The following is a 20,060-nucleotide window of genomic DNA, read 5'->3' on the forward strand; positions in this document are numbered from 1 at the left end:
TATAATTCAAATACAGGAAATAAATAAATGAATTATACACACAAACACACGTGTAAGTTATAATTCAAATACAGGAAATAAATAAATGAATTATACACACAAACACACGTGTAAGTTATAATTCAAATACAGGAAATAAATAAATGAATGATACACACAAACACACGTGTAAGTTATAATTCAAATACAGGAAATAAATAAATGAATTATACACACGAACACACGTGTAAGTTATAATTCAAATACAGGAAATAAATAAATGAATGATACACACAAACACACGTGTAAGTTATAATTCAAATACAGGAAATAAATAAATGAATTACACACACAAACACACGTGTAAGTTACAATTCAAATACAGGAAATAAATAAATTATACACACACAAACACACGTGTAAGTTATAATTCAAATACAGGAAATAAATAAATGAATTATACACACAAACACACGTGTAAGTTATAATTCAAATACAGGAAATAAATAAATGAATGATGCACACGAACACACGTGTAAGTTATAATTCAAATACAGGAAATAAATAAATGAATTACACACACAAACACACGTGTAAGTTATAATTCAAATACAGGAAATAAATAAATGAATTATACACACAAACACACACGTAAGTTATAATTCAAATACAGGAAATAAATAAATGAATTACACACAAACACACATGTAAGTTAAATTCAATGAAGAAATTAAATTACACCTCTGTTCCTCTATTCTCCCCAGCTTGGGGAGATCTAAACCCCAAGTTATAATTCAAATACAGGAAATAAATAAATGAATGATACACACAAACACACGTGTAAGTTATAATTCAAATACAGGAAATAAATAAATGAATTATACACACAAACACACGTGTAAGTTATAATTCAAATACAGGAAATAAATAAATGAATTACACACACAAACACACGTGTAAGTTATAATTCAAATACAGGAAATAAATAAATGAATTATACACACGAACACACGTGTAAGTTATAATTCAAATACAGGAAATAAATAAATGAATTACACACACAAACACACGTGTAAGTTATAATTCAAATACAGGAAATAAATAAATGAATTACACACACAAACACACGTGTAAGTTAAATTCAATGAAGAAATTAAATTGCACCTCTATTCCTCTATTCTCCCCAGCTTGGGGAGATCTAAACCCCAAGTTATAATTCAAATACAGGAAATAAATAAATGAATTATACACACAAACACACGTGTAAGTTATAATTCAAATACAGGAAATAAATAAATGATACACACAAACACACGTGTAAGTTATAATTCAGATACAGGAAATAAATAAATGAATTATACACACAAACACACATGTAAGTTATAATTCAAATACAGGAAATAAATGAATTACACACACAAACACACGTGTAAGTTATAATTCAGATACAGGAAATAAATAAATGAATTACACACACAAACACACGTGTAAGTTATAATTCAAATATAGGAAATAAATAAATGAATTACGCACACAAACACACGTGTAAGTTATAATTCAAATACAGGAAATAAATAAATGAATTACACGAACACACGTGTAAGTTATAATTCAAATACAGGAAATAAATAAATGAATGATACACACAAACACACGTGTAAGTTATAATTCAAATACAGGAAATAAATAAATAAATGAATTACACACACAAACACACGTGTAAGTTATAATTCAAATACAGGAAATAAATAAATGAATTACACACACAAACACACGTGTAAGTTATAATTCAAATACAGGAAATAAATAAATGAATGATACACACAAACACACGTGTAAGTTATAATTCAAATACAGGAAATAAATAAATGAATTATACACACAAACACACGTGTAAGTTATAATTCAAATACAGGAAATAAATAAATGAATGATACACACAAACACACGTGTAAGTTATAATTCAAATACAGGAGATAAATAAATGAATTATGCACACAAACACACGTGTAAGTTATAATTCAGATACAGGAAATAAATAAATGAATTATACACACGAACACACGTGTAAGTTATAATTCAAATACAGGAAGTAAATAAATGAATTATACACACACGAACACACGTGTAAGTTATAATTCAAATACAGGAGATAAATAAATGAATTACACACAAACACACATGTAAGTTAAATTCAATGAAGAAATTAAATTGCACCTCTGTTCCTCTATTCTCCCCAGCCTGGGAGATCTAAACCCAAGTTATAATTCAAATACAGGAAATAAATAAATGAATGATACACACAAACACACATGTAAGTTATAATTCAATGAAGAAATTAAATTACACCTCTGTTCCTCTATTCTCCCCTGCTTGGGGAGATCTAAACCCATCTCAAAGAAGCGCCCATTTCCCTGAGGGAAAACACATTTTCTCATTTAATTATGGCTGGAGATCTGTCCAAATTACAGCAACCACTGAGGTCATCTCTGTTGGCTTTGGGGACACACCAGTGGATGTTGTCAAACATTTTTTTGCCAAATTGGGAAAGAGTAAATGTGAACGATCACAAATTGGTGATTGATGCACTTGGTGCCACACAAAATAATGTCTCCTTAGCCCTCAGCTGTATCCAGGCACAATTATGGATGCAGTCAGTCTCTGCTGCAATTATAAGAGAGGGCGAGGAAGGCACTTTCCCCACAGAAATTCCGAAAATAATTTGGGACAATGCCACTGAGTTTGAAAGGGAATTCCAATCCTGGTGGAAACTGGTGAATTTTACCTATAACCCTATTTCTAATACAGTCACTGCCTTTGTCTTGACCATACAAAATGCCTCTGTTGTGATTGATGTATCACCCAGGGCACGTGGTGTGGCAGAAAATGATCGAAGGACCGACGGACGAGAGCAGTCTGAAGGGTTTGGCTGATGCCATCAAGCTGCTCTACGGCACAGAGGCCAGAGAATGGACAGCAGATGATGTGATCAGCCTCGTGGATGAGCTCTCAGGTGTGTTTTTGACTTTTTATCATTAATAAAATGATCCTCACATCCTCCAGGCCCAGCTGTGTGCTGCACAATTCCTCTCAGTGGCTGTGGCTGAGCTGGAAAAATCCTCACACTGAGAAACCAAACTGAGACCAACCCAGCTTGTTTGACACATCCAGGCTGGCTTTCCCCATGGAGAAATCCTTGAAGAACCCATGCAAAACCCTTTAAAACTCAAATCTCGCCTTGAATTATTCAGGAAACATTGTCCAAACCTGAATTTGCTCAGGTAAAATTCTCCTGAGCGTTTTTCCCAGCTGCACTGAGGTTTTTCCCAGAGCTCTGCCCATCACTGGCAGGGATTGTTGGTGCAATTTCACTGCTCCCCTTCTGCCTTTTTCTGCCCCAGAAAACTGAGAGCTGTTTTCAAAAACTTTTATTTTATTTTGATTTTCATGAGGAGGGTGAGGCAATACAGATGTTATAATTCCTGCCATCACAATCAGAAGCTATTTTTAAATTACAATACACTATAAGCACTTTTTACCCTATCAGCTTTAGTAAATTTCTTAAAGCTGATTATCTAAAATTACTCCTTTAGGTCTCAGTAAAATACACCTTTCATAGTTCTATTTCCCTAAAATATCTAGTCTTATTTATTTATTTCTAGTTCCATTTCCCTCTCAACAACGTCTATTTTATTTATAGCATTTTATTTTATTTTATATATCTATAAAAGATATATTTATATATAAATTTAAATATTTATATATTTGTTTTTTTTTATATCTATTTTGTTTTATAGCATTTCAAAGTTAACATTTCTTATCTCCAAACTCACACCCAAACACAAACGATGCAAAGCTTCTGTCGAGGTCTTCTTTATTTAAATACACCTTTCATAGTTCTATTTCCCTAAAATATCTAGTCTTATTTATTTATTTCTAGTTCCATTTCCCTCTCAACAACATCTATGTTATTTATAGCATTTTATTTTATTTTATATATCTATAAAATATATATTTATATATAAATTTAAATATTTATATATTTATATTTTTTATATCTATTTTGTTTTATAGCATTTCAAAGTTAACATTTCTTATCTCCAAGCTCACACCCAAACACAAACGATGCAAAGCTTCTGTCGAGGTCTTCTTTATTTAAATACACCTTTCATAGTTCTATTTCCCTAAAATATCTAGTCTTATTTATTTAAAATACACCTTTCATAGTTCTACTTCCCTAAATATCTAGTCTTATTTATTTAAAATACACCTTTCATAGTTCTATTTCCCTAAAATATCTAGTCTTATTTATTTATTTATTTCTAGTTCCATTTCCCTCTCAACAACATCTATGTTATTTATCGCATTTTATTTTATATATCTATAAAATATATATTTATATATAAATTTAAATATTTATATATTTTATAGATATATAAAATATATCTATATGTATTTAATATATAAAAATATTAATATTAAAATATTTAATATATAAAATTATCATATTATAAAATAATTTATATATTAAAATTTATATATTTTATATATAATTTAAATATTTATATATTTATTATATTTATATTTTTTTATATCTATTTTATTTATGCATTTCAAAGTTAACATTTCTTACTCAAACTCACACCCAAACACAACGATGCAAAGCTTCTGTCGAGGTCTATTTTATTTAAATACACTTTTTCATAGTTCTATTTCCCTAAAATATCTAGTCTTATTTATTTAAATACACCTTTCATAGTTCTATTTCCCTAAATATCTAGTCTTATTTATTTAAAATACACCTTTCATAGTTCTATTTCCCTAAAATATCTAGTCTTATTTATTTAAAATACACCTTTCATAGTTCTATTTCCCTAAAATATCTAGTCTTATTTATTTATTTCTAGTTCCATTTCCCTCTCAACAACATCTATGTTATTTATAGCATTTTATTTTATTTTATTTTATATATCAAATAAAATATATTTATATATAATTTAAACATTTAATATTTTTTTATATCTATTTTGTTTTATAGCATTTCAAAGTTAACATTTCTTATCTCCAAACTCACACCCAAACACAAACGATGCAAAGCTTCTGTCGAGGTCTTCTTTATTTAAATACACCTTTCATAGTTCTATTTCCCTAAAATATCTAGTCTTATTTATTTAAAATACACCTTTCATAGTTCTATTTCCCTTATTATCCCTTAGTTTATTTATTTATTTCTAGTTCCATTTCCCTCTCAACAACATCTATTTTATTTATCGCATTTTATTTTATATATCTATAAAATAATATATTTATATATTTTATATATAAATTTATATATTTTATAGATATATAAAATTATTCTATATATAATTTAATTATAAAAATATTAACATATAAAAGATTTAATTTTATTATAAAAAATTTATATATTTTATATAGTTAATATTTAATATATAAAATATTAATATAAAAAATATTTATATATATAAAATAAATATATATAAATATTTTATATAGAAAATTTTATATATTTTATATATAAATTTAAATATTTAATATTATTATATATATTTATTATTTTTTTATATCTATGTTATTTTATAGCATTTCAAAGTTACATTTCTTATCTCCAAACTCACACCCGAACACAAACGATGCAAAGCTTCTGTCGAGGTCTTCTTTATTTAAATACACCTTTCATAGTTCTATTTCTCTAAAATATCTAGTCTTATTTATTTAAAATACACCTTTCATAGTTCTATTTCCCTAAAATATCTAGTCTTATTTATTTAAAATACACCCTTCATAGTTCTATTTCTCTAAAATATCTAGTCTTATTTATTTAAAATCACCTTTCATAGTTCTATTTCCCTAAAAATCTATCTTATTTTTATTTATTTCTAGTTCCATTCCTCTCAACAATCTTTTTTATTTATCGCATTTTATTTATATATCTATAAATATATATTTATATATTTTATATATAAATATATATTTTATAGATATATAAAATATATCTATATATATTTAATATAAAAATATTAATATATAAAATATTTAATATTTAATATATAATATTATATATTTATATAGTTACTATTTAATATATAAAATATTAATATAAAATATTTAATATATAAAATATAAATATATAAAATATTTATATATAAAATTTATATATTTTATATATAAATTTAAATATTTATATATTTTATATATTAATATTTTTTTTATATCTATTTTGTTTTATAGCATTTCAAAGTTAACATTTCTTATCTCCAAGCTCACACCCAAACACAAACGATGCAAAGCTTCTGTCGAGGTCTGAGAATTTTCTCTAAACCCATTTAGAAATGGATTTATGGAGATTTCAGGGGACTGAAATCCTCTTTCTCCCTGTTCTGCAGTGGTTCCCCAGGAGTGGCTGATGGAGAACAACGCTCGCCTGCTGCTCCTCAGTGGCAACAGCATCTGCTTCACCTTCCTGGCCAGCAAAGCTGTGAATGGCCGGGCTGTGGAGCTGGCCAGGCTCATGGTCTTCATGGTGCTGGTGAGCACAGCTCAGCCTTGTCCGGTTATCTCGGCTGTTTGAGGGGCCTGGAAAGGCCCGGGGTGGCCTTGGGGCAGCCGCGTATCGAAGGACGAGAAGAGGCTTCAGTTCTTCTTTCGGTTTTTATGTTTATTAATTGTTTATCTAAAAGATTTCTTTCAGCCGAACAAGATCTGCTCAGCAGCCAGCCATGAGCACACTGTGCTGCCCTCCGGGCGGTCACCTATCTTTATACCCATTGTTACGTGTACAATATTTATCATTTTTCCCCAATACCATCTATTCTTATAACTCGGTGCACTCTCAGTAATAACCAATCCAAAGGTGCCACCGTGGCCAAAGAAGATGGAGGAGAAGAGGAAGAAGAAGGGGGGTAGGACACGCCCCAATTCCTCCATCTTACTCCTCCAAACCCCCCTGTACATAAATCCTAAACCCTGTGTCTCACCCTCTAATTAGCTAATCTTTTCACCATTCACCCTGGTGAAGCCCTCATCCTTGTCGTCTCCTGTGCAGGACCAAAGTCCAGCCACCAGACACTTCTGGAACATTCCAGGATTCCCGAGCCCCCTCGGAGGCTCAGTATCTCAGGACTGAGATCTTGAGATCCGACACAGCCTCTCTTTGCCCTGCATTGGCTGGAAAATTTCACCCCCAGGAGCTGGGGTTGGGATTTTCACCTCTCTCCTCCATGTCCTTGTGCCACGGAACCAAAACCCCACCCCACTGCAAAAAGGCAATTTTAAGGCAAACAGCAGCTGAAAGGAGATTTGAGGCACACACCCCACCCAGCCCAGGCTGGGGCAGCCCTTGCTCAAATTGGGCAGGTCTGGGATTTAATTTAGGAGATTGAAAACAATTGTTCATCTTTTATTTTAACTGTATTTCTTCCACCTCTCTGCTCGCTGTTCCTGAGGAGGAGAAGCCCCAGCAGCAAAATTGTTGTGTTGGAACCCAGGGCACAGGGAATAAGTTCTGACCTCCAGGAGAACACTGCTGTTAACCTTCATCCATGCAGAAAACCTCCAAGACTTTGGGATGAATTGGAATTTTCTGTGTGTGGAGTAGATAATGGGGAAAATTATGAGTTTAATGAGTATTTCACAGGGGGAAAAACTCAGTTTTAGGAGGGAAGTGGATAGGAGACAAGATGGAGGATTTGGGGAATTGTCTGATCTCCTTCTTCTTCATGGTCTTCATGGTGCTGGTGAGTACAGCTCAGCCTCTCTTTGCCCTGCATTTGCTGGAAAATTTTACCCCCAGGAGCTGGGTTTGGGATTTTCACCTCTCTCCTCCATGTCCTTGTGCCATGGAACCAAAACCCACCCCACTGCAAAAATTCAATTTTAAGGCAAACAGCAGCTGAAAGGAGATTTGAGGCACACATCCCACCCAGCCCAGGCTGGGGCAGCCCTTGCTCAAAGTGGGCAGGTCTGGGATTTAATTTAGGGGATTGAAAACAATTGTTCATCTTTTATTTTAACTGTATTTCTTCCACCTCTCTGCTCGCTGTTCCTGAGGAGGAGAAGCCCCAGCAGCAAAATTGTCATGTTGGAACCCAGGGCACAGGGAATAAGTTCTGACCTCCAGGAGAACACTGCTCTTAACCTTCATCCATGCAGAAAACTTCCAAGACTTTGGGATGAATTGGAATTTTCTGTGTGTGAAATAGATAATGGTGTAATGAATTTATCACAGGGGGAAAAACTCAGTTTTAGGAGGGAAGTGGATAGGAGACAAGATGGAGGATTTGGGGAATTGTCTGATCTCCTTCTTCTTCATCTCCTCCATTTTCTGCAGGGTTGGTGGCACTGAAAGAGCTGCAGTGCAGATGCTGCAGGAACAGACAATTATTGGTAGAAATAAAATATGTTCTAAGGGTTAATTGGACAAAATAGCTTTAAAAGACCTTGAACCTGTGTGTTCCTTGGTGCCTTTTCTTTTTACACTAAGTCTGAGAGAGTACACAGAGTGCTGAACTGCTGATAAGAGAAAAATCAACAGCAAAGAAAACCAAAAAACCAAAAGTTCCATTCGTCTCCCAGTTCTGGCACAGAACTTTTTAGGGCTCTCCCCATCAGGGAGGGTTCCCACAGGCTCAGAATTCCCTTTGTGCCAACAGGAACAATCTCTGTGCCCTTCTCACCACCCCAGATCCTCCAGGCCTTGGCAGAGCTGAGCCAGAAGGCTGAGATTTGATTTTGCACCCTAAAAACCCTCAATCCTTTCAATCCTTGCTGTGGCCTCCAGGTGTGTGAGAAGGACCTGTACTGCATGGACTGGGCCGTGAGGATGATGCAGAAGGTCTGCAACGTTTTCAGCACTCCCTGCGAGAGGAACAACTTCCTGCAGTGCCTGGAGAACTCCTTTGCCCGCATGCTCATGGACATGCTGCAGGCAGTGCTGGCTGGTAAGGGCCTGAGGATAGAAAATTAAATGAGCCTTGCTTGGTCGTATCCTGTGCAAGCTGTTCCAGCTCCAGAGCTCAGTCCCCAAGGGGACTGGGTGCCAGAAGCCAGCTCGCTCTCAGACCAAGGCCGCGGGTCAGCCCCTAGCAAGCAGGGAATATTCAGCTCTTAGTGATCAGGCAGCTCTTGTGATTTCAGCTTTGCTTGCTAGGTAGCTTTTCCCTTGGCCTAAGGCTCCAGCAGACGGTAGAGAGAGGAGAAGCAGAAGATGCTGCTGTTCCATGTGTATGGATTTATTGTAGGGTCCATGAAGGGTCTCAGCTCTTCTTCTTCCCAGTTAGTAGGGGTACAGTGTGCTACTTTTATACCCTTGGCCTGGATCCAATCCTGACCAATGGCAAAGGTGTTAGAGTGACCATAAGTGACCAATAGTAGGGTTAACACAATATTGCCTTCCATGGCTATAGGGATAAGGTACAAGGCGGATGTCCCTGGAGACAGGAAACTTCTTTGCCGCTGTGTCAGCATTCTGTTCTCCAAGGGGCCCTGGCTAAACCTGAGGGGTTTACTACAGAAAATCACAAATCTGCAGATTTCAGGATGGTTTGGGTGGGAAGGGACCTTAAAGTTCATCCAGTGCCACCCCAGTGCCAGGCAGGGACACCTCCCACTGTCCCAGTGCTCCCAGCCCTGCCCAGCCTGGCCTGGGATATTTTGCTCTGGGCAGCAAAAATAACCGTGCAAGTGTCATTGTTGGGAAGAAATATTTATTTTAAATTTATTTTAAATTATTATATAGTTATTATATACTCTATAGATTTATTATTATAGAGAATTATAAAATATTAGTATTGATTTTATTTTATATGGAATTATATTTCTATACTCTATATATTTATTATTATAGAGAATTATAAAATATTAGTATTATATAAGATTATATATGTATTGATTTTATTTTATATGGAATTATATTTCTATACTCTATAGATTTATTATTATAGAGAATTATAAAATATTAGTATTATATATGAATATATATGGATTGATTTTATTTTATATGGAGTTATATTTCTATACTCTATAGATTTATTATTATAGAGAATTATAAAATATTAGTATTGATTTTATTTTATATGGAATTATATTTCTATACTCTATAGATTTATTATTATAGAGAATTATAAAATATTAGTATTACTTATATATGATTATCTATTGATTTTATTTTATATGGAATTATATTTCTATACTCTATAGATTTATTATTATAGAGAATTATAAAATATTAGTATTACTTATATATGATTATCTATTGATTTTATTTTATATGGAATTATATTTCTTTTAGTATTACAAATAATAATTTTATTATTATACTATTATATACTATACTATTATATACTATACTATACTATTACATTATATACTATTATATACTATTATATTATATACTATTATATTATATACTATTATATACTATTATATACTATGATATTTTATACTATGATATGATATGATATGATATGATATATTATATTATATTATATTATATTATATTATATTATATTATATTATATTATATTATATTATATTATATTATATTATATTATTTCTTATATTTATTTTGCTATTATATATCATAATTTATCATTATTATTATTACAATTATTCATTTTAAACTCATTTTAAATTACTAAATTTTTAAGGCATTCATGGATGCTGAAACCAACAGTGGTTTTTAATCTGTCCCACCACAAAGCTGGGCCCAAAGTCCCTTTTGGGCTGGGCCTAAAGCTGCAGCTGCTGCAGCTGCATCTGTGCCCAGCCCTGCTGGAGCCTCAGGGACAATGGTGGAGCTGAGCTGGAGAGAGGAACAGCCAGCCCAGCCCAAAAGGGGCTTTGGGCCCAGCTTTGTGGTGGGGCAGATTTAAAACCACTCAGCCCAGCCCAGCCCAGCCCAGCTCCTTGTCCTGGCTCACAATTGTTCCTGTCTGTCCCAGGACAGGCTGGAAGGAGTCTGGGAGAGCTCCTCCTGTGCTGCCATGGCTGAGGATAAACCCAGCACAAATTCAGGCTGAGCTCAGCTCCTCCTGTGCTGCCATGGCTGAGGTTAAACCCAGCACAAGCTCAGGCTCAGCTCCTCCTGTGCTGCCATGGCTGAGTTAAACCCATCCCAAGCTCAGGCTGAGCTCCTCCTGTGCTGCCATGGCTGAGGTTGAACCCATCCCAAGCTCAGGCTCAGCTCCTCCTGTGCTGCCATGGCTGAGGATAAACCCAGCACAAGCTCACAAAGCTCAGCTCCTCCTGTGCTGCCATGGCTGAGTTAAACCCATCCCAAGCTCAGGCTCAGCTCCTCCTGTGCTGCCATGGCTGAGGATAAACCCATCCCAAGCTCACAAAGCTCAGCTCCTCCTGTGCTGCCATGGCTGAGGATAAACCCAGCACAAGCTCACAAAGCTCAGCTCCTCCTGTGCTGCCATGGGCTGAGTTAAACCCATCCCAAGCTCAGGCTCAGCTCCTCCTGTGCTGCCATGGCAGAGGATAAACCCATCCCAAGCTCACAAAGCTCAGCTCCTCCTGTGCTGCCATGGGCTGAGGTTAAATCCAGCACAAGCTCAGGCTGAGCTCAGCTCCTCCTGTGCTGCCATGGCTGAGGATAAACCCATCCCAAGCTCACAAAGCTCAGCTCCTCCTGTGCTGCCATGGCTGAGGATAAACCCAGCACAAGCTCAGGCTGAGCTCCTCCTGTGCTGCCATGGCTGAGGTTAAACCCATCCCAAGCTCAGGCTCAGCTCCTCCTGTGCTGCCATGGCTGAGGATAAACCCATCCCAAGCTCAGGCTCAGCTCCTCCTGTGCTGCCATGGCTGAGGTTGAACCCATCCCAAGCTCAGGCTCAGCTCCTCCTGTGCTGCCATGGCTGAGTTAAACCCATCCCAAGTTCAGGCTCAGCTCCTCCTGTGCTGCCATGGCTGAGTTAAACCCATCCCAAGCTCACAAAGCTCAGCTCCTCCTGTGCTGCCATGGCTGAGGATAAACCCATCCCAAGCTCAGGCTGAGCTCAGCTCCTCCTGTGCTGCCATGGCTGAGGATAAACCCATCCCAAGCTCAGGCTGAGCTCCTCCTGTGCTGCCATGGCTGAGGATAAACCCATCCCAAGCTCAGGCTGAGCTCCTCCTGTGCTGCCATGGCTGAGGATAAACCCATCCCAAGCTCACAAAGCTCAGCTCCTCCTGTGCTGCCATGGCTGAGTTAAACCCATCCCAAGCTCACAAAGCTCAGCTCCTCCTGTGCTGCCATGGCTGAGGATAAACCCAGCCCAAGCTCAGGCTGAGCTCAGCTCCTCCTGTGCTGCCATGGCTGAGGATAAACCCAGCACAAGCTCACAAAGCTCAGCTCCTCCTGTGCTGCCATAGCTGAGGATAAACCCAGCACAAGCTCACAAAGCTCAGCTCCTCCTGTGCTGCCATGGGCTGAGGATAAACCCATCCCAAGCTCAGGCTGAGCTCCTCCTGTGCTGCCATGGCTGAGGTTAAACCCAGCACAAGCTCAGGCTGAGCTCCCCCTCTGCTGCCATGGCTGAGGATAAACCCATCCCAAGCTCACAAAGCTCAGCTCCTCTGTGCTGCCATGGCTGAGGTTAAACCCATCCCAAGCTCAGGCTGAGCTTCTCCTGTGCTGCCATGGGCTGAGGTTAAATCCAGCACAAGCTCAGGCTGAGCTCAGCTCCTCCTGTGCTGCCATGGCTGAGGTTAAACCCATCCCAAGCTCAAAAGCTCAGCTCCTCCTGTGCTGCCATGGCTGAGGTCACAAGCTCAGGCTGAGCTCCTCCTGTGCTGCCATGGGCTGAGGATAAACCCATCCCAAATTCAGGCTGAGCTCCTCCTGTGCTGCCATGGCTGAGGATAAACCCATCCCAAGCTCAGGCTGAGCTCAGCTCCTCCTGTGCTGCCATGGCTGAGGATAAACCCAGCACAAATTCAGGCTCAGCTCCTCCTGTGCTGCCATGGCTGAGTTAAACCCATCCCAAGCTCACAAAGCTCAGCTCCTCCTGTGCTGCCATGGCTGAGTTAAACCCATCCCAAGCTCAGGCTGAGCTCAGCTCCTCCTGTGCTGCCATGGCTGAGGTTAAACCCATCCCAAGCTCAGGCTGAGCTCCTCCTGTGCTGCCATGGCTGAGGATAAACCCAGCACAAGCTCACAAAGCTCAGCTCCTCCTGTGCTGCCATGGCTGAGGATAAACCCATCCCAAGCTCAGGCTGAGCTCCTCCTGTGCTGCCATGGCTGAGTTAAACCCATCCCAAGCTCACAAAGCTCAGCTCCTCCTGTGCTGCCATGGGCTGAGTTAAACCCAGCACAAGCTCAGGCTGAGCTCAGCTCCTCCTGTGCTGCCATGGCTGAGGATAAACCCATCCCAAGCTCAGGCTGAGCTCCTCCTGTGCTGCCATGGCTGAGGATAAACCCATCCCAAGCTCAGGCTGAGCTCAGCTCCTCCTGTGCTGCCATGGCTGAGGATAAACCCAGCACAAGCTCACAAAGCTCAGCTTCTCCCCTCTGCTGAGAGCTCAGCCTCAGGGGGATTCACCTTCATGAATTCCTCCATTTCTCTCCTTTTCTGTGCCCTGCCAGGGGAGAGGGATGAGGAGGACAGCAGCTTCCTGAACCTGTTCCACCTGATGAATGCACAGGCCAACTTCCACAAGGAAATCCTCTACCTGGCCATGGGCAGCACCAGCAGCACCTCCTGAGCTCCACAGAGCCCTGCCCTGTCCCTGCTGGATCCCTCTTTCTTTTCCTCGGAACTTTTGCAGACAAGTCTCAGATTATTTCTGAATTTCCCACCCCAGTAGGAGCTGGGGTGGCAGAAGTTGGGCCCAGCTGGGTGAGCTCAGGGAGGGCTTGGGCAGTGGGATTCCATCCTCTCTGCTCCTCAGGGAACACCAACTGCATTCTTTTCCCACTGTGCCTGTTTGCACACACAATAAAAATGGCTCGGTTTCCACAGCTGATGTGCAGACACCGACTGGAGCTCGGGTTGTCTTAGCCCAGAACCCAAAACATTCTGAGCTCTTCCATTTGTTTTCTCTTGGGAATCCGAGGAGAAAGGGAGGGATGGGATTTGAGGAGCTGCATTTTTAGATGTCTGACTCAGGCTCTGTGGCAGAAATGCTCCATGGTTTGTACATTCAGCTTTGGGGAAAGGTGATTTCTTGATCAACCGAGGCATTTCTTCCTCTCAATCTCCAGGTTTTAGAAAGCAAAAAGAAATTTCAAATCTCTCCCCTTGCCCTGGGTTGAAGTGTTTTAGGATTTAGCCAAGTTGAAGACACCCATTAAACACATTAAATTAGAACAGTGGTTCATTAAATGGATAAATTTAAATATTTAAACGGAGAAATGTTTGCTTCTCAGAGTTGATTTTCTGCTCTCTTGCCTCCCAGCCCAGCCCTGTGATGGCAATAAAAGGCACTCACACCCTGTGTGCTGTTTGCAGCCTCCAGGTTCCTGAAGAGCCGCTTTCCCCACCCGAATATTCCCTTCCCAACCCTTCCCTCACACCAGCTTTTCCCACATTTAGCTCGGGAATTTTGGGAACAGCTGCAGCCAGACCCATTTATGTCAGCTGTCCCCACCCGCTCCCATCCGCCGCCACCTGGGAAAGTCTGAGTGCCCAAATTCCCGTTTGTGGAATGCACAATTCCAGGCGGGATCCGCCTCCGGGACATCACTGACGGTGGTGCCGGTAGATGGCAGAGGTGGAGCCTTCCCAGCTGGGATCATCCCTTTTTCCCCCTTCTGGCCGCTCAAAGGTGACGTTTTACACATAATTTCTGAAAGGTGAGAAATTCCAGGCTCTGCTTTCCACTCCGGGAACCGAATGTGTCCGGAGCGATCCCGAAAAAACCTCGGTGTGGGAAGGGGAAAACGCCCCCAGGAATCTCCACCCGGAGATTCTGTGTCTGTGCTTTTATCCTCAGGATGGATAATTCCAGCGGATGGGAGCAGAGCCCGCCCTTTGTGTGTCCCCATCCGTGTCCTGGGTCATTCCCAGGAATCCCAGCCGGGCACAAGGGGGGCCTTTATGAGAGCTCAGCCAGGGGAAAAAAGGGAAAAGGGAAAAGGGAGCTCTTTGATTCCCTGGAGCAACCGGCGGGGCTGGAATGTCAATTATTGATGGCTTTATTAATTGTCATTAACTGTCCCAGCGCCTCGGGGACATTAAACCCATCAGTGCCATCCCTGTCCCAGGGCGCTCCAGGCCCCATCCGGGCTGGCCCGGGACACTTCAGGAATATTTGGTGGCAGTTTTTTGTCACATTTCCATCGAACAGCTCTTTCCTTCCCAAGGGAGTGAAGCCCGGCCCTGCTGCCCTGCCCAGTGTGGGGTGAGCTGGGAATGCCACCAGTTCATGCTGGTCCACCAGAAATGCTCCCTCCTTTTGCTGCTCCCCTTGGATCAGCTCAAACTCCGACAGGATCCAGGTCCGGATGAGCCGGAATGGGGGGATTTGAGGAAAGGCTGATTTTCCTTTTGCTGCCAAATTTTAACAGAGAGGGCAAAAACAGGGCCAGGAGCAAACGCCCCGTGCCAGGGTGGCAGGGCTGGATCCTGCCGTGTGCCCCTGCCCTCCTGAGGAAAGGCTGATTTTCCTTTTGCTGCCAAATTTTAACAGCTGCAAGGGAGAGAGGGCAAAAGGCAGGGCCAGGAGCAGATGCCCCATGCCAGGGCTGGATCCTGCCGTGTGCCCCTGCCCTCCGTGCCCCGTTTGCAAACCCCTCTCCTGCCCTGGCTCCCTTTCCCACCGCCCAGCCCTGCAGGAAGGGATTTCTCCGGCAGCTCTGCGGGGCCTGGGAGCCAGAGGAAAGGATCGTTCTGCTTTCACACTCAGTTTCCATTCCTCGCATTCCTCTGCGCTCGCTCTGCCCCCATCCCCGCAGATGGCGGCCCGAGGGAGGGGAGGTTGTTGAGAACGCGATGGTGCCGGCAGAAATTCCTCCCGGAATATTCCAGGCTCCCCATTCCCGGCTATATTTGGTGCTGGAGAGAGCAGCGAGCGGCGTTTCCTCACCTCGGGGGCTCCAGGAACGCCCCGGGGTGAAATCCCCAGCCTGGAGTTTCTCTGGGGAGTTTTACTGGCAGGAAATTGCGGTGTGGAGCGTTCAGCTGCCAGCACTGAGCACATCCAGCATTCCCAGGCTCTCAAATCGCTTTTTTTTTTCCCTCTCCTGAAAGTCACAGCTGCCCATTCCAGCATTTCCCTGCTCTCCCTGGATCCTGTTCTCTCACACGCTTTGTGTGGTGCTGCCAGGGACAGCTGAAGGGGCACAAAGTTTTCCCCATTATGGATATTTCAGGTGTTTATTGCTTTAAAAAAAATAAAATAAAACTCTGTGAGACACCAGGAATGTGAAAATTCTGCTCTCTAGGAGGGTGAAACTTTCAGTCATTGCCCATGAGTGACAGTGGGAGGGCAGGGATGGATGCAGGGCTTCAAAAAAGAACAGGAAAAATCCTCCTGATGCCCCAGACATCTCCAAGCGGAGGAAAAACGAAGCTCTGAAACGCTCTTTCCATCCCACAGAAATTTCCATTGTGCTGAAATCTTTCCTTTTCCCATCCAAGGCCTCCTGGAGCTTCCCCAACCACCAGCGAGGGCCCCGAGGGAGCGCTGGGGACCCTCGGGGAGGGGACAGCGTGGTGGGGACCCCTCCCCAGGGACGGGGACCCTCGGGGAGGGGACAGCGTGGTGGGGACCCCTCCCCAGGGACGGGGACCCTCGGGGAGGGGACAGCCTGGTGGGGACCCCTCCCCAGGGACAGCCCCCGTGCTGGGGACACGGAGGCGCCTCGGGCTGCGTTTCCCGTCTGTGGCATTGCCGGGATGTGTCCCCCACCCCCATCCCTGCAGCGACACCAGAGCCATCTCCCCTCTCCCGGGTCATTCCTCTTTATTCCGCTCCCTGAACATCGCGCATCAAAAACAGAAACCGCTGCCTAAAACTGAGCCCGGACGAGCGGCCTCGGACCGAGGGGACGGGACACAAGGGGGGGACAGGACCCTTCCCATCCCCTTGGGGACACCGCGGCGTCACCGGGAGCATCCCAGGTCCCGGAGCGGGGGGGACTCGGGTCCTGGCAGGGTGAAGGACTCAGGTCCTGACAGGGGGATTAGCCAGGTCCTGGCAGGGTGAAGGACTCGGGTCCTGGCAGGGTGAAGGACTCAGGTCCTGGCAGGGTGAAGGATTCAGGTCCTGACAGGGGGATTAGCCGGGTCCTGGCAGGGTGGAGGACTCGGGTCCTGACAGGGTGAAGGACTCAGGTCCTGACAGGGTGAAGGACTCAGGTCCTGGCAGGGTGAAGGATTCAGGTCCTGACAGGGTGAAGGACTCGGGTCCTGACAGGGTGAAGGACTCGGGTCCTGACAGGGTGAAGGATTCAGGTCCTGACAGCGGGATTAGCCGGGTCCCGGCAGCGGGACATCCCCTCGGAGCCCCCTTCCGTGTCCCCCCATTGCCGTTCCCGGCTCCGTGACCGCTCCGTGCTCCGAGCCGGGCTCGCAGAGGTTAACGCTGTTCCAGAAGGCTCCGAGGGACGCGCACCGGGCGGAGGCTGCGGGAGAGAAGGAGAAAGGAGAGGCCGGTGTGAGAGAGCCGGGCCTGGAGCTGCGGAGAACGGGGGATGGAGCAGCTCCGGAGAACAGGGGATGGATGGAGCAGCTCCGTGTGAGAGAACAGGGGATGGATGGAGCAGCTCCGGGGATGGATGGAGCAGCTCCGTGCGGGAGAACAGGGGATGGATGGAGCAGCTCCGTGCGGGAGAACAGGGGATGGATGGAGCAGCTCCGGGGATGGATGGAGCAGCTCCGAGCGGGAGCAGCCGCCCCCGGCCCCGGGAGGCTCCTGAGGATGACGCAGCCGGGATCCCGCCCGGTTTCTCCCGGTTTCTCCATTTCTCCCAGCTCGGGAACAAAAAGCCACCGGGCCGTGCTGCTGGAGCGGCTTTTCCAATAAACCCGGCAGCAGCTGCGCAGCGCCCGGGGCTGAGCGGCCTGGACTGGAAAATCACCCCCAAACCCAACAGAAACCCCCAAACTGCCCCCAGTCCCCCTCCCGGCACAATCCTCCCCCTCAACTCGCACCTGGAGGGGCTCGGAGCTCACCTGGCCGCCGCTCGGGGGGCGAGGCCGCTGCTGAGCCGCATCCTCGGCGGCGGCGGCTCCTCAGAGCATGTAAATGATGTAGGACAGGACCACCAGGCCGATGATGGCGAAAAACATCAGGATGAAAATGTCCAGCATGGCGAGGGAGGGAGGAGGAGGAGGCGGCGGGGGCTGCGGGCAGCGCTGCTGGGCAGAGCCGCCCCCGGTCCTCCCCTCCCCGCTCCGCTCAGGATGCACAGACGATGCCGGAGCTGATGGAGCCGCTTTTCCTGCGGGACATCACGGGATAAACCCCGGCGGGCAGCCGGGATCGGCCCAGCCCTGGCGCCCGGGGCCGTCTGTCCCCGCCGGCGGTTGTTCTGTCCCTTCGGGGTTGTTCTGTCCCCACGGGGGTTGTTCTGTCCCTGCTGGGTTGTTCTGTCCCTGCTGAGGTTGTTCTGTCCCTTCAGGGGTTGTTCTGTCCCCTCACGGGGGTTGTTCTGTCCCCACGGGGTTGTTCTGTCCCTGCTGGGGTTGTTCTGTCCCTCGGGGGTTGTTCTGTCCCTTGGGGGTTGTTCTGTCCCTCGGGGTTGTTCGTCCCCTTGGAGTTGTTCTGTCCCTTCGGGGTTGTTCTGTCCCTCTGGAGTTGTTCTGTCCCTGGGAGTTGTTCTGTCCCTCGGGAGTTGTTCGTCCCTTGGGTTGTTCTGTCCCCTCACGGGGGTTGTTCTGTCCCTGCAGGAGTTGTTCTGTCCCCCTGGGAGTTGTTCTGTCCCTTCGGGGGTTGTTCTGTCCCTGCTGGGTTGTTCTGTCCCCTCGGGGGTTGTTCTGTCCCCTCAGGAGTTGTTCTGTCCCTTCTGGGTTGTTCTGTCCCCTCAGGAGTTGTTCTGTCCTTTCGGATTGTTCCGTCCCGCTGAGTTGTTCTGTCCCCTCATGGGGTTGTTGTGTCCTGCTGAGGTTGTTCTGTCCCTGCTGGGGTTGTTCTGTCCCTTCGGGGTTGTTCTGTCCCTGCTGAGGTTGTTCTGTCCCTGCTGGGTTGTTCTGTCCCCACGGGAGTTGTTCTGTCCCTGCTGGGGTTGTTCTGTCCCTTCGGGGGTTGTTCTGTCCCGGGTTGTTGTCCCTTCGGGAGTTGTTCTGTCCCCGCTGGGTTGTTCTGTTCCCTCGGGGATTGTTCTGTCCCCTCACGGGAGTTGTTCTGTCCCTGCTGGGTTGTTCTGTCCCCGCTGGGTTGTTCTGTCCCTTCGGGGGTTGTTCTGTCCCCGCTGGGTTGTTCTGTCCCTTCGGGGTTGTTCTGTCCCTGCTGGGGTTGTTCTGTCCCCTCAGGAGTTGTTCTGTCCCCACGGGAGTTGTTCTGTCCCTTCGGGAATTGTTCTGTCCCCGCTGGGTTGTTCTGTCCCTTCGGGGGTTGTTCTGTCCCTCGGGGGTTGTTCTGTCCCCTCAGGAGTTGTTCTGTCCCTGCTGGGGTTGTTCTGTCCCCATGGGAATTGTTCTGTCCCTTCAGGGTTGTTCTGTCCCTTTGGGGTTGTTCTGTCCCCTCACGGGTGTTGTTCTGTCCCTCGAGTTGTTCTGTCCCCTCAGGAGTTGTTCTGTCCCCTGGGTTGTTCTGTCCCCACGGGGTTGTTCTGTCCCTTCAGGAGTTGCTCTGTCCCCGCTGGGTTGTTCTGTCCCCATGGAAGTTGTTCTGTCCCCTCAGTTGTTCTGTCCCCGCTCCTTCCTTCCCAAATCGCTTCAGGGGGTGCCCACGGGGATGTGCCCCCCACCCCATCCTTTGGAGAAAAAAGGGAAAAATGAGAAAATGAGCGCGGCCCCCACCCCGAAATCACCTTGGCTGTGCTGCGGGGGTGCCCCAGCACCGCCCTTTGCCTTCCCTTTGTTTTCCTCGCTCTTTGAGCTGCTGATAAACAACACCCGTCCCCAGACAGCGGCCAGGTGTTGGTTAAACCCCGCTGGAAATCCCACCGGCACTCCCAGGGCTCCAAAACACCCAAA

The 20,060-nt window shown here is 44.4% G+C and overlaps 1 protein-coding gene and 1 long non-coding RNA gene across 2 annotated transcripts in view; one reads left to right on the forward strand and one right to left on the reverse strand.

Moving 5' to 3' along the window:
- The window catches only part of FBXO47 (F-box protein 47), a 30,223-nt gene extending 16,502 nt beyond the window's left edge, over positions 1-13,721 (forward strand). The window contains exons 7-10 of the mRNA XM_064733382.1: positions 2,846-2,992; positions 6,384-6,526; positions 8,777-8,936; positions 13,565-13,721. Of these exons, the coding sequence (XP_064589452.1) occupies positions 2,846-2,992; positions 6,384-6,526; positions 8,777-8,936; positions 13,565-13,683 (569 nt within the window). The 3' untranslated portion in view covers positions 13,684-13,721. The remainder of the gene's footprint in view (positions 1-2,845; positions 2,993-6,383; positions 6,527-8,776; positions 8,937-13,564) is intronic.
- A 3,141-nt stretch (positions 13,722-16,862) lies between these two features.
- Positions 16,863-18,446, reverse strand: LOC135458531 (uncharacterized). The gene is made up of 2 exons (XR_010442904.1): positions 18,096-18,446; positions 16,863-17,545 (listed from the first exon to the last, which is right to left on the reverse strand). It is a non-coding gene; the product is annotated as an uncharacterized LOC135458531 (long non-coding RNA).
- Positions 18,447-20,060: the final 1,614 nt, after the last annotated feature.

This window comes from Zonotrichia leucophrys, chromosome 27 (assembly GCF_028769735.1).
Source record: "Zonotrichia leucophrys gambelii isolate GWCS_2022_RI chromosome 27, RI_Zleu_2.0, whole genome shotgun sequence".
Lineage (NCBI taxonomy): Eukaryota > Metazoa > Chordata > Aves > Passeriformes > Passerellidae > Zonotrichia > Zonotrichia leucophrys.